The sequence below is a fragment of the Mustela nivalis genome, assembly GCF_964662115.1.
Source record: "Mustela nivalis genome assembly, chromosome: 3".
Lineage (NCBI taxonomy): Eukaryota > Metazoa > Chordata > Mammalia > Carnivora > Mustelidae > Mustela > Mustela nivalis.
Genome location: NC_139022.1, coordinates 179,347,024 through 179,358,998, shown reverse-complemented (window position 1 = coordinate 179,358,998; position 11,975 = coordinate 179,347,024). Strand labels below are relative to the sequence as shown.

The 11,975-nt window shown below is 67.2% G+C and overlaps 2 protein-coding genes across 3 annotated transcripts; one reads left to right on the top strand and one right to left on the bottom strand.

Annotated features, from left to right (window-relative positions):
- Positions 1-1,634: 1,634 nt before the first annotated feature.
- Positions 1,635-2,591, bottom strand: MRPL36 (mitochondrial ribosomal protein L36). Its single transcript, XM_082724570.1, has 2 exons — positions 2,434-2,591; positions 1,635-2,074 (listed from the first exon to the last, which is right to left on the bottom strand). Exon 2 carries the CDS (start codon positions 2,049-2,051, stop codon positions 1,704-1,706), a length of 348 nt encoding a protein of 115 aa, XP_082580696.1. The 5' UTR covers positions 2,052-2,074; positions 2,434-2,591; the 3' UTR covers positions 1,635-1,703.
- Positions 2,592-2,616: 25 nt separating this feature from the next.
- On the top strand, positions 2,617-11,770 carry NDUFS6 (NADH:ubiquinone oxidoreductase subunit S6). Of its 2 annotated transcripts, XM_082724568.1 has the most exons (4): positions 2,617-3,367; positions 3,980-4,033; positions 10,718-10,840; positions 11,602-11,770. In XM_082724568.1, exons 1-4 carry the CDS (start codon positions 3,236-3,238, stop codon positions 11,665-11,667), a joined length of 375 nt encoding a protein of 124 aa, XP_082580694.1. In that variant the 5' UTR covers positions 2,617-3,235; the 3' UTR covers positions 11,668-11,770. The 2 variants fall into 2 exon arrangements, with proteins under 2 accessions (XP_082580694.1, XP_082580695.1); XM_082724569.1 differs by lacking the exon at positions 3,980-4,033 and having other exon boundaries at positions 3,187-3,367.
- The last annotated feature ends 205 nt before the right edge of the window (positions 11,771-11,975 follow it).

Genomic DNA, 11,975 nt, shown 5'->3' with positions numbered 1-11,975 from the left:
GAAAACAACTGAAAAGAAGTAAGGTGTGTGCGGTGTGTGTTTGTCTGCATGTCCTGGACCAGTGCAGTATCCAACTTCTCCCCCACGCAGGACGGGGCTGCATTCCCATGGACAGGACCTGTCGGCCAACTCTTCAGAACGAGGCCGTGGCCTTCGCCGGACAGAAGCCTGCCTCACCCAGGTGGAGAGAACGAAAGGCCTTGTCCTGTCGCTGCCACGTAAGTGCACATGCACTTGCTCAGTGCCTACTACGGACCAGCCCCCCTAGCGGACTGAGAGCAAAGCGGGACAGAAACAGGGTCCCCCGCCCAGGGCTTCAGTTCTCCACGAACCCTGTGTGCGGGTGGGAAGTATCAGCTCCTGTGGGGGAGCGTGCCCTGAGAGCCCTTGGCCACGTCTGGAGATCTGGCTGTCACGCCCAGGATGAGGGTGCTTCTGGCACCACGGGGGAGGGGGCCAAGGATGCGGCACCCTCCAGTGCCCGGGGCAGCCGGGCACAGACAAAGTCTGTCCCGAGGGCCAGCAGTAGCGAGCAGGCAAACCCGCCCGTGTCACAGCCGTGCGCTGGTGTGACGGGAATGACCACCTGCGAGCATCTGCTCTCAACACGGTTCAACTCCAACTCCTGTCACGCTACAAACATTAGCCTCTGCGAGGCCCAGGAGCATGTAACCGCGACAGGGTCCCTGCAAGCACCTGATGAGGGGGAAGACGTCCTCACTCCTGCAGAACCGAGAGAATCCCCCCTCCGGCAGGATGAAGCTCTGCAGGGAAGGGCGACTCCTTCTTTTCCTTCTGGGCCCTGTGCTGGGGACCTGGGTACCAGAGTCAGGGCCCACGAGGCCGGGACCACAGGCGCAGCGACCGAGCAGGGCTCAGAGCTGCCTGCGTGCTGGGGGCGGGGGGTCATCCAGCTTTCCCGTGCAGGACGCTGCTCGGCCCCCAGCCCGCCAGGGCCCCTTGCTGGGACACCCCTGTCCCACCCTCGCGGGGCCTGTGGGAGTCAGCCCGCACCCACCTCCCAGGACGGCATGGCTGGGGAAGGCCTTCCCTGGGCTCTGCACACGCTGCTCACAGACACTCTGCGCCCTGTACCACCGTCCCACCCAGTGGACCCCGCTCCAGCCGCCCCGGGACAGGAAGGTCACCCGAGGCCGCGGGAGGAGCTCGGACCATGTGGCGAGGCTGGCGGACCCGAGACAAGGGCCGGTGAACACCTGCGCCACGGGTTCGGGCCCCACGCGGGCAGAGGGTAGCCGAGCCGCGGCTCCGCGCAGCAGCACGCACACGTCCCACACACACGCGTGTTCGCGCGTGCTCACGGGCGGCAGCCACGCTCGGCTGGAGCCCCGACTCCGACTGCGGTCGGAAAGCCGTGTCGGCCTGGACTTTGAGCTGCTCTCCAGGCTGCCGCACCGGGCGTCTGGACAGGACAGGCCCGGGCGGTGCCGTGGGAGCGCGGCCGAACCGGGGACCCTCCGTCCCGAGGGATCTGGGTCCCTGTGAGCCGGCCGCGTCGTGGGCCGGGGCAGCCCCGCTCCCCCCGGTCTTCCGTCCGCACGACGCCCTGCGGGACCGAGGGGCGGAGCTGGGCGGCGACAGGACGCGCAGAGGCAGGAGGACGCGAGGCTGGACACGGAGCGCGCGAGTTCACGTTTTATTGTCGGTCCCGCTGGGGCCCTGCCGGGAGGGGGACGCCGCGGCTACAGCTGCCTCTGCTTGTGCTTGGGGTTCGCGCGGCAGTAGATGAACCAGCGGCCGCGCCTCTTCACGCGGTAGCAGTCCCGGCAGCGCTCCCGGATGACGCCCCTGGTCTTGAACCCCAGCGCGGGCGGCAGGCCGGGCGGCCCCAGGGCGGGCAGCAGGCGGCCGGGGGGCAGCCCCAGGGCGGGCAGCAGGCGGCCGGGGAGCAGGCGGCCGGGCAGCCCCGCGGCCCCCGCAGCGCCAGGGCGTCCGGGCAGGAGCGTGGAGAGCGCGCGGGGCACGGCCGGGGGGGGCCGCGGCCGGAGCAGGGGGCCCAGGGCGGACGCCAGCCTCTTCGCCGCCAGCATCTTCGCCGCCAGCGCGGCCGGACCTGAGCGGGAGCAGAACGCGGTCCTGCGGGGCCTCGCGCACCCCCGGCAGCGGCGCCCCCGCCCCCTGACCCCAACCCCGCGCCCGCCCCCAACCTCGCCCCCGCGGCCCCTGACCCAACCCCGCGCCCCCGCCCCGCCCCCCCTGACCCCAACCCCGCGCCCCCGCCCCGCCCCGCCCCCCTGGCCGCCGGCGCTCCGCGAGGGCCCCGGACCTGCCCGCCCGCGGGGGACACCAGGCGGCCCTTCTCGGCCGCGGCGTCCGGGGAGCGCAGGGCGTGCGGCTGGGGCCCACGCGGGGACCCCCGAGCCCCCGCAGCAGCCACCGCCCCGGCCCCTCGCGACTCCCGGCGCCCCTCACCTGAGAAGTACCGGATCCCGACGACGAGCCGCGCGCCTCGCAAGCGCCTGCGCAAATGGGGCGCGGACGCCGCCGCCCGGACTGTGCGCCAGGAAGAAAGATGGCGGCGGGGTCACGTGGTCACCCCTCGGGGCCGGGCGCGGAGGCGGGGCCGCGCACGACTCCCGGGACTGACCCCGCCCCCGGCCGCACGGGAACCCCCAACCCGCCGGCCGGTGTAGGGCACGGACGCGCCCGGAGCCCACGCCAAACCGGGGAGCACCTCGGCGCGCACTGGGGATTCCCGGGGCAGGCGGTGGGCTCCGGGGGCGGCTCCTCGCCGGCGGCCCTCGGACCACCGCCCGCTACGGCCCGGCCCGGCGGACGCGGAGTCTGGCGCGCCCGCCTCCCGCCGCGGCCGCTGTCTACGGGCGCCGGGGCTGACGGACCCGCGGGGCCGCCTCGAGCTCGCCGGCCGCTCCCTGCAGCCGCGCTGTCCCCGCGGTGCTCGCCGCTCGCTCCAGCGGGGCCCCCGCGGGGGACACCCCCGTGGCCATCAGTGAACGGCCAGTGTGCGCCCCTGCGCCTCCCGTCCTCCCCGTCCCGCCCCGGCGGGAACCTCCCGGCGGCCGCGGGCGCTCAAGCCGCGAGCCCAGTTTCCCGCCTTTTCCCGGCCGGGCCGCGGCCCCTCCCGGGACGCCCCCGCCGGAGCGCAGCGCGCGTGCGCGACGCCCTGAAGCGCGCGAAGTCGGGCCGCCGGGCCCTGCGACACGGTGCGCATGCGTCAGCGTCTCGGTGCGCCGGGTCAAGGGTCAGCCCCAAGATGGCGGCGGCAGTGACCTTCTGCCGGCTGCTGGGCCGCACCGGCCCGGCGGCGCTGAGCCTGCCCCGGGGCGCCCGGTGCTTTGGGGTGCGCACGTCGCCGACCGGGGAGAAGATAACGCACACCGGCCAGGTCAGCGCTGCGGCGTGAGGCCGCCCTCCGTCTCGGCTCGTGCCCGCGGCGCCCGCGGCGGGGGGGGGGGCGCCGGCCGGAGCGCCCGGTTCCCGGAGGAGCGGCGGCCGCGCGCGGGGTCCCGCGGGCCCGGGACTGTGTGGGTCTCACGCTCTGTCGCGCCGGGCGCTGCGGGCGCGGGGTCCTGGGCGGGCCGCCGTCCGGCTCGCGTCGGCGCCGCGCTGCGTAGGGGCCGCCGGAGCGCAGGCACGGCCGGGAGGCGGCGCGGGGACCCCCGTCACCGCGCTGCCCGGGGACGCCCGCCTGCGCCGCCGCCGGCTGGGAGGAAGCGGGGGCCCTGCGCTGCCCGCGGCCGCCGCTGCTTCAGCCCCGCCTGGCCGGCCCCCGGCGGCGTCGCCTCTTCTCTCCTCCGGTCTCTCGCCGAGCTGCGCCCCCGCCCGCGCAGCCGCCCCCGGGCCCCGCTGTCCCCGGGCCCCGCTGTCCCCGGGCCCCGCTGTCCCCGGGCCCCGCTGTCCCCGGTGACAACGGCCGGAACCTTCCGCGCACACACTCTCCCGTAATGCTGGCCGTGGGCACCGGCGGCTGTAGAACTCTCGCTCGGTCTCTCCCCAGGTCTACGACGATGCGGACTACAGGAAGGTCCGGTTCGTGGGTCGCCAGAAAGAGGTAAGTGGAGGCGAGGGACAGACGGAGCGTCTCCGTGAAGGCTTCACGGAACAGCGAGACACGGAGGAGACCGGAGTTCTCAGACGAGCCCCGGGCGGCTCTGGAAGCCTGCGGTTCTGTGTTCTGTTTCCCTCCGGTCCCGGCTGCCCCTTAGCGCAGTCTGGGGTGTGTGTGAGCCTCGGCGGCCCTTTGTTTTCCTTTCATTTCTGGGCCTCGTACTCCCCAGACCCTCGGATTAAAGGAAGTCGCATCCTCAACTTTTAAAAATCACTCTCTCAGTCCCCGGGCTGCGGTTTGCTTGTCCTACTTCCTGCCGGACAGCGGGGGCCTTGTTCTTACAGGGACGGGCACTCCCCAGCGGAAGCTGGCAGGAGGACCGTCCTGCCCTGAGTGGCTGTGACTGGTCCCGTCCGGTGGCGGCAGAAGAGAGGATGCTGATCGTGGTGTCTCCAGGAACCTGAGCTCCTCCTCCTTCCTCTCTGACCTGCGCTGCCGGATCCGCAGTCTGCGGGCCGTGCCGCGGTCAGGGCCGTCTTCCTCTTCCGAGTCCTTTTGTCCTCCGCAGTCACCTCGGGCCCCTCCTTCCCCCAGTCAGCGTTCTTGTTAGTTCTTGTTAGCTCTGCGTGAGTTGTGTTTCCCGCCCCTCTGATCTCGGTTACACTGTCTGTTCTTAAGTTCTTTTTCTACTTCCGTTCCTGCCTTGCGGGGGACAGGGTGGTGGAGACCGAGTTCAGTGCCTCGGTGGAGCCATGGGTCCTGACGCTGTGGCTGGCCCCTGCGGTCCGGCCCCCGGCTCCCCAGCTCAGCAGTTCTGATGCCTGAGCAACACCTGGTTCTGTCCAGGCTCCTCCCTGCTACAGACTCTGTGGCCTCTGGTTTCTGATCGCCTTAGCAGGGGGCCACCGGAGCAGCTGAAAACCAAAACCAACCCAACGAAACCAGAATTCGCAAAGCCAGTGGAGTGTGAACAGAGGAGGCAGAGCTGAAGGTGTCCCCTCACCCAGGTCCGGAGCCCCTGCCCTGTCTGCGGCCTGTCGCTGTGGGACATCACCTGTGTTCGGGGAGCACTGCTCCCGTTGTCCGGGTGCGCGTGTTTGTAAACGAGCGCTGCTCTGGCGTGCGTGCTTGCCACAGACATTAGGCGCTTAGTAGCAGTGTAAGATTGTTAGCGTTTCCCAGAGGCGTTGTTTTAGAAGAGTTTCACGTGTCCTGGGAACTGGGACAGGAAGTGCGACCGTTCCCCTGGACCCGCCTCCTGCCAGGCGGCCTGTTGCAAGTGGCACCTTCTGTCCGGGTGCTGCGGTCGCTACAGCGGATGCTTCGAACACTTGATGGTGTTGATACGTGAGCTCAATCAAGCCCACGGCTTGTGTCGGGGTTCACTGTCGGTGGTGTACAGTCTGTGGATTGTGACCCACACGTGTCGGAGAGTAGTCCGCCCGCCCTGAGAATGTGTCACGTTCCGCGTCCGGCAACCACGGGTCTTGCTGGCTCTCTAGTTTTGGCTAGTTGTATTTTAAGAAGCCCACCGAACCCGAGCTTCTTCTGATGAACGAGGAGCGCGGAAAGCCGGATAGCTGAGCCGGCCTTTGCAGAGAGAGACGGGAAGTGTCTGTGCGTGGCTCTCGGCTACTTCTGGCCAGAGGCACCTGGTGCAGTTTGCGGCGTGTCTGCAAAGGAATCTGTGCGGGCCTGTGACGGGGTCTTCCTAAGACGAGACACTCCCGTGCTGAAGAACCGGCTGCGCAGCGCCCACTCCTCGAGGAGGGGCCAGAAGCCAGGCCTGCCATGGTCCTGGACCACCTCCGCGAGGCAGGGGCTGGAACGGAGCAGAGGCTTGTCGGAAGCTACAGAAAGCGTGTCGTTGACTTGGTGGTCATGTACCTCAGACGAAAGGCGCGCGTGTCCTGTCCTCCAGCAGAAGAGCTCGTGCGGACAGGAGACCGCGTGCGGAATGGCGGTGACAGTGACAGCAGTGAGAAAGCAGCAGCGCTGTCTCTGTCACCTTGCGGCTCACAGGACTTGTCTGGTCTCGAGTGTGGCTCCAGGCCGCTCTGTCCGACCGCGTCCGGATCTGTGCAGCCCCCTAAGCGCTGCCTGCCTCCGTCGCTGACCTCACTGGGCTGAGGGTGCTGGGTCCGAGGGGACGAGCCGCTAGGGAACCCGCGCCCCGGGAGGCCTTCAGCGAGCGTGTGCCCCATTCTGTTGCTGCTGGGTTATTGCGACGGGGCTGGCGTCATTTGTGCGTATTAAAGATGCGCAACGGGGCGGAGAGCCCAGAGCACTGGGAGGCCGAGTCCGTTGAGTACAGCCCCCCGTGCCCTCCGCTCGCTGCAGTGATGACGGGGCGGCTCAGCCCAGGCGGGTCGCCCTTGCCGGCTGGGGGGCAGCGGGGACCCTCGCTGCCCAGGTGGTCTGGACATGTCCTGCCCATCTCAGACGGCCTCCCGACCCCCCAGCGGGCAGGTGAGTCTGGCTGCGACTCTGACTCATCCACTGGGCACCTTGGTTCCTCAGTAGCAGCTGGAAGGTCCCAGCCACCGCGGAGCTGAGGAGTGGTCCCCGTGGCACCCGCTGTGTTGGTGGAGTGACGTGAAGCCTGTCCTCCCCAGAGGGGTCTGGACGTTGTGGACGCACAGCAGGGCTGGGAGTGCCAGAGGGAGGAGCTCGCGGGTGGGGCGCGTGCGGTGTGGCTGCGGGCCCCACCGGGAGTGACCAGTGTCCCTCAAGGGCTTGTAGCCCTGGGCTTGTTGGGCCTTGCTTCTGGGCGCCGGCAGAGTGGACCGCTCGCGTGGTGAAGTGACTTCTCCGCTGAGGTGGCCCATGCTCCCCGCGCAGACGCTGTAGGAAACTTGCGGGTGTGCGCCAGGATCGGCGGCGGAGGGAGACCCTGCGCGTTGTCGTCCCGCTGACGGCGGCTGCACACCGACACCTCCGCGAGCAGCCGTCGCACCGCGGTGATGCGAAGGTGCGCGAGTGTCTGCACGTCCAGGCGGCTAGAGGAGGCTGCACGAGCCTGCGGGACGCAGCGCTCCCGAGGCTCGGAGGCCGGTGGCCGGGCGCTGAGCCTCCAGGTCTGTGCCTTTCTCTCGCCCTCTGGCGGTTCCTCCGTCGGTGCTTGTCCTCGGCCCCTGCCTCGGCCACATGGCCCCAGGGCACCTGCAGATGCTGCTGTACAAAAAGCCTAGGAGGTGTTTTTGAGCATTTTCTCCAAATTTGTGTTAAAAATTAGCAGGTTGGCAGCGTCCAGCACGGGGTCACTCCACGAGGCTGTTCCTCCTTGTGCAGTTGTAAGACTGTTCCGTGTGCTCCTGCATTGTACCTTGTGCTTCTCGTGGGCGTGACCTCAGTCTGACGTAAGGGAGTAAATTGTCCATGGGAACGGTCACTCCCCAGAGCACGGGTCAGACGAAGATAGCCGCCGCCACCTGGTGAATTTAAGCCGGTGGGTCTTCGTGCCCAGTCAGTGGGCCGTCAGGAGGTAAATGAAAAGGTAATTTCACATTCGTTACGTCCGTGACGCATAAAGGACAATCATACGGCCGTTGGACAGTCGAGGGCGTGTGACACCGTCTGCCTGAAACCCACGGTGCTGACGGCTGAGGCAGGAGCCCGGGCCGCTGTGATGTTCCTCTGCGTTCATGCGCTTGGAAGGCCCGCGGGTGGCCTCTGGGACTCTGCGTGCGCCTGTGGTTGAACTGAATCCCGGGAATGAGACGCTCATCACGGACGGTCAGGGTCACCCTGGGTCTGAGTGACGGGCAGTCCTGTGTCAGTCTCCGGTGTCAGCTGCCCTTCCCGCGGGAGATGGCGGTCTGTCTGACGGCCATGCTGGGGCCCTGGGGTTTGTTCGTGTGGCCTTTGTGACACGTGTGTCACTTAGGTAGATGCCGTCCCGTGTTACAGCACAGGCTTCACGTGTGCGATGCACGGCTCTGTGCAGCCGAGGGGAGCGGGCCCTCCCGGCCTCCGCAGCCGGCCGACAGGTGCGCGTGTAAGCGGAGCGGCGAGGCCGCGTGTGGGGCCGCTGTGCTCGGAGAGCCTGTGGGATGGCCCGGCCTCCCCACCTGGCCGCGCTGTGTGCGACCCCTGGGCTCTGCTGGAGCCCCGTGTCCCCGTAACCTCCTGCTGAGTTTGTAGAAACGAAACTTCACAAAGTCAGAGTCTGTAGTAATAATTAAGTTTCTCCAGAATGTCCGCAGTCTGTGGGTTTGGGACATTATCTGAGTCAATGGCAGGCGAGGGCGTCTGTTCCCGTGCACGAGTGAGGGGCTGGGCCCTGCGGGATCGCGTGTCCTCTGCACGGAGTCTGCTGGCTTTAGAGAAGCTGTTCACGGAGGCCGATTGTGCCTTTCTAACTCATTTCCAGGCTTCATTAAAGTTCAGAGGTCCCAGCCCCCCTTCATTTGTGAACACTGGTCCTCGTTTCCCTGTTTCCGCTGCGGTGGGGCCTCTCCCTGTCCATGAGGCTGTGGGCACGCGGGGCAGGTGCCCCGCTGGGCCCCGGCAGCTGCGACCGACTGGCACCCCTGGTACCGAGGTTGGAACTCACGGCGCGGCTGGCGGGCGAGCCCGGGCAGCGCTTACTGTGTGTAGCCTCCGTTTCCTGTCCTGTCTGCAGCAGTGTCACCCCCGTGGTGGCCGCGGGGATGTCTGCCAGGAAGAGTAGTGGCCCCGGCAGCATTCGTCCTGTGGCGTGTGCTGCGCGCAGATGAGCCTCCGGCTTCAGAGGCGGGTGACATCCCAGATGTGGTCTCGCGGTTGTTTTCCGCCCTGGGTGGGTTGATGGTGGCGCGGGGTCTAGAGGAACCACCAGCTGCCGCCGCCTGGGAGCCCGAGCGTGGGACACCGAGCCCTGCAGACGGCCAAGAGTGTGGTGGGGGCGTGAGGGTTGCCGTGGACTGCTTTGGGGAGCACACGCCGTTGGAGGGGGGACGTGCCTCTGGACGGCTCTCCGGGGTGCGAACCTGCAGCCCCTGGCATGGGCCGGCCCCCTGGGGTGAGACGCGGGCGTCGGCTCCGTAACAGGCTGGGGGCACGTTGGGGACCTTTACACACACACACACACACACACACACACACACACACGCTCGCGCTCTCTCTCTCTCTCTCTCTCTCTCTCTCTCGGATGCTTTCCCTCCCAGCCTTGGGAGCTTTGTCTCCTGGGTGATGGCCAGGGAGGCTTTGCGCGCCTGGCTCAGGGCGGGTCAGGTCCGAGCCCGGTGGGTCTCCTGGCCTGGGTCCCCTTGGCCACAGTAGCTCGCTGTGAGACACGCTACTTTCCCAGCCGGGTGTGCGAATCTCTGTTTAACGAAACAGATGTGGGGGGATAGTGTCACGGTCCCTCGTCCCGCGAGCCCGGTCTGACGCAGCCGTTACCAACCAGGAGGCTTCCCGAGGCGGCGGCGCTGCTCTCTGTGCTGATGGCCCACAGCCCGCTCCCCACCAGGGCTGCCATTCCCGCAAGCAGGTCGCCGACTCGGTCCCCGTGAACCGAGTCCGCGGTGCCTGCAGCCCCCACGAGGCACTGACCGGACCGCAGACTACCGCCATCTCTAAGTTAAATAGCGGAGTGGAGGTGGAGTCCTGATTGTGTCGAAGTAAGAAGAATCTTGTGACTGAGGACACAGATAGGCCCCAGGCAGTGCACCTGCTGACGCGTCTAAGTGTCTTTTGACTCTTACGTGTCGTCCCCCGCCCCCCTCCCGAGGCTCCCTTTACCTGCTCGGAAGTCGCCTGTCCGTGGACCCGGGTTCTCTCTCTGCTGCGTCGCCGGCGGCTGGGTCTCCCGGCGGCTGTACGTTGTGGGGTTCGGTGCCCCTGTTCTCAGGGTGTGGAACCCGGGTTGGCTGTGGCGGCTGCATCAGGTCAGACTCGGGGTCTCTGTGCGAGGTCACTGCGTGGGAGCCGCACGGGGTTCCAGGGCGGTGGCCGTGACTCCAGACGGGGTTGAGGGTGACACGGTCTTCCCCGCAGCTTGAGCGCTTGCGTGAAGACACTGGGTTAGCCTGGAGGAAGCGGAAGTATCGGTTCTTTCCCTGTGTCCCAGTTCTCACGGTGACATCCGTCCCTGACGCGAGGTATTTATTCAGTCTTCAAATGGGCGAAATCACAGATTTCAGCATATTTGTTGGGTTTCTGTCCCTGGGGTTGCAACCCTGTCGTCTCTCCAGTGTCCCGTGTTGTCCCGTGTTGCTCCATGCGGTGTTTCCCCGAACTGGCTGCCCTTTGGGTGCGGCCGTGGGAGTCTGCCAGAGCTTCCTTGCCCCGTGACTGCGGGGCCTCTGCTGGCGGGGACAGCCTGCCCCGGGTGCCTTTCTGCATGTCACGGGTGGACTGAGACACGGGGCCGGGAGCAGAGCTGGTGTTGAAGCCGGGGCGCAGCGCGGGGGCTCTGGTCCGCACCTTGGGTATGACCAGGGGCAAGTGTTCGTAATCTGGTTCCTGCCTTGTTTCTGTGAGTTTGAAGTTGTATCTGGACGGGAAGTGACGTGTGTGTGCGCGTGTGTCGTGTGTATGTTGAGGACCGGCAGCAGTCCCAGATGCGAACATACAAGAACGTACAGAGGTGCCTGTGCTGGCAGGACCCGAGCGTGGGGCCGTCCTCTACGTAGACCTAAATTCCGTGAAATTGTCCCGCTTTTGTACTTGGCTACGTGAGCTTTTCTTTCTGTCTCGTTCCAGGTGAATGAAAACTTTGCCATTGACCTGATCGCTGAGCAGCCCGTGAGCGAAGTTGGGAATCGTGTGATCGCGTGTGACGGCGGCGGGGGGGCTCTTGGCCACCCGAAAGTGTACATAAACCTGGTACCGTCCACCTGTCCTTGCGGGTCTAGTCTAAGCTGTCCTGTCCCACGTCCCTTGCGGCGCTGGCTCTCATCTTTCCTCCAACCACGTGCTAGGGACCACGTGGTGGGCGCCCTCTCCATGGGGACGTGCTTAGCGTTGCCAGCGCAGTCGTCCACTTTCCTGCCACACCTGGGGCTTGATCTTCCTGGAACCTCATTTTGCAGGTTGTGCCCCACAGGGCCTTGGCGAGGGGAGGACCGGGACGTTCGAGCAGAGGGGTGAGCGGGGGCTGAGGCTCAGGTCTGCCACGGCGTGAACGCAAGAGGGGGACGTCGCAGCACCCTGGCTCCCCATCTGCTGGTGGCCTGAGCAGGCCCGGGCCGGATCGTGGCCTGGGGGCTGGTGGGCCTCTGCGCAGCGCCCCACCCGTTCCCGTCCATTGAATTCTGGGCCCAGAGGGAAACCTTGGCCTTCGCGGGCTGGGAGAGAAGACGGGCGCTGAGCTAAGGCCGGAAGACGCGTCCTCAGGGTGATCCCGCGGGGCCGGAGCTAGGGTTCAGGCCCCTGCCTGCGGCTGGCAGAGAGTCGGGGTGGAGCAGAGTCAGACCTGGGCCCTGGTGCCGCGACGGTCCTCTGTCCCTGTGCGACCTCAGAGGGCTTAAGCTGCGTCTAGTTGAGACCCAAGCTCAAGTGCGGTGCACGCTGTCCTGTGTGATGCGGGACGCGTGTAGACAGCAGCAGAGCATGGCGTCATGAGCTCTCTCCTCTGAATCTTGCAGGACAAGGACACGAAGACGGGGACATGCGGCTACTGCGGACTGCAGTTCCGACAGCACCGTCACTAGAGCGGGCCACTGCGGACGGCGGCTCCGACAGCACCGTCACTAGCGCGGGCTGCGCGCACAGCGCCTCTCGCTGGGGCTGAATAAACGGTGTTGGGACCCCGGACGGCGAGCCACCTGCCTGTTTCTTTCCGAGAAGCGACGTTTCCTCCGAAGCGCAGACCACAGCGGGGTCGTCCTCGGGGGCGCGTCCTGCGGCTCCGCGGCCGTCGTCACGGCGGGGCTGGGCTGGGGGGCTCAGGGCCAGGCGGGAGAAGGACCGCTCTGGTTCCGCAGACGGAACGGAGGTTTGTCAGGCGAAGGGCTCCCCG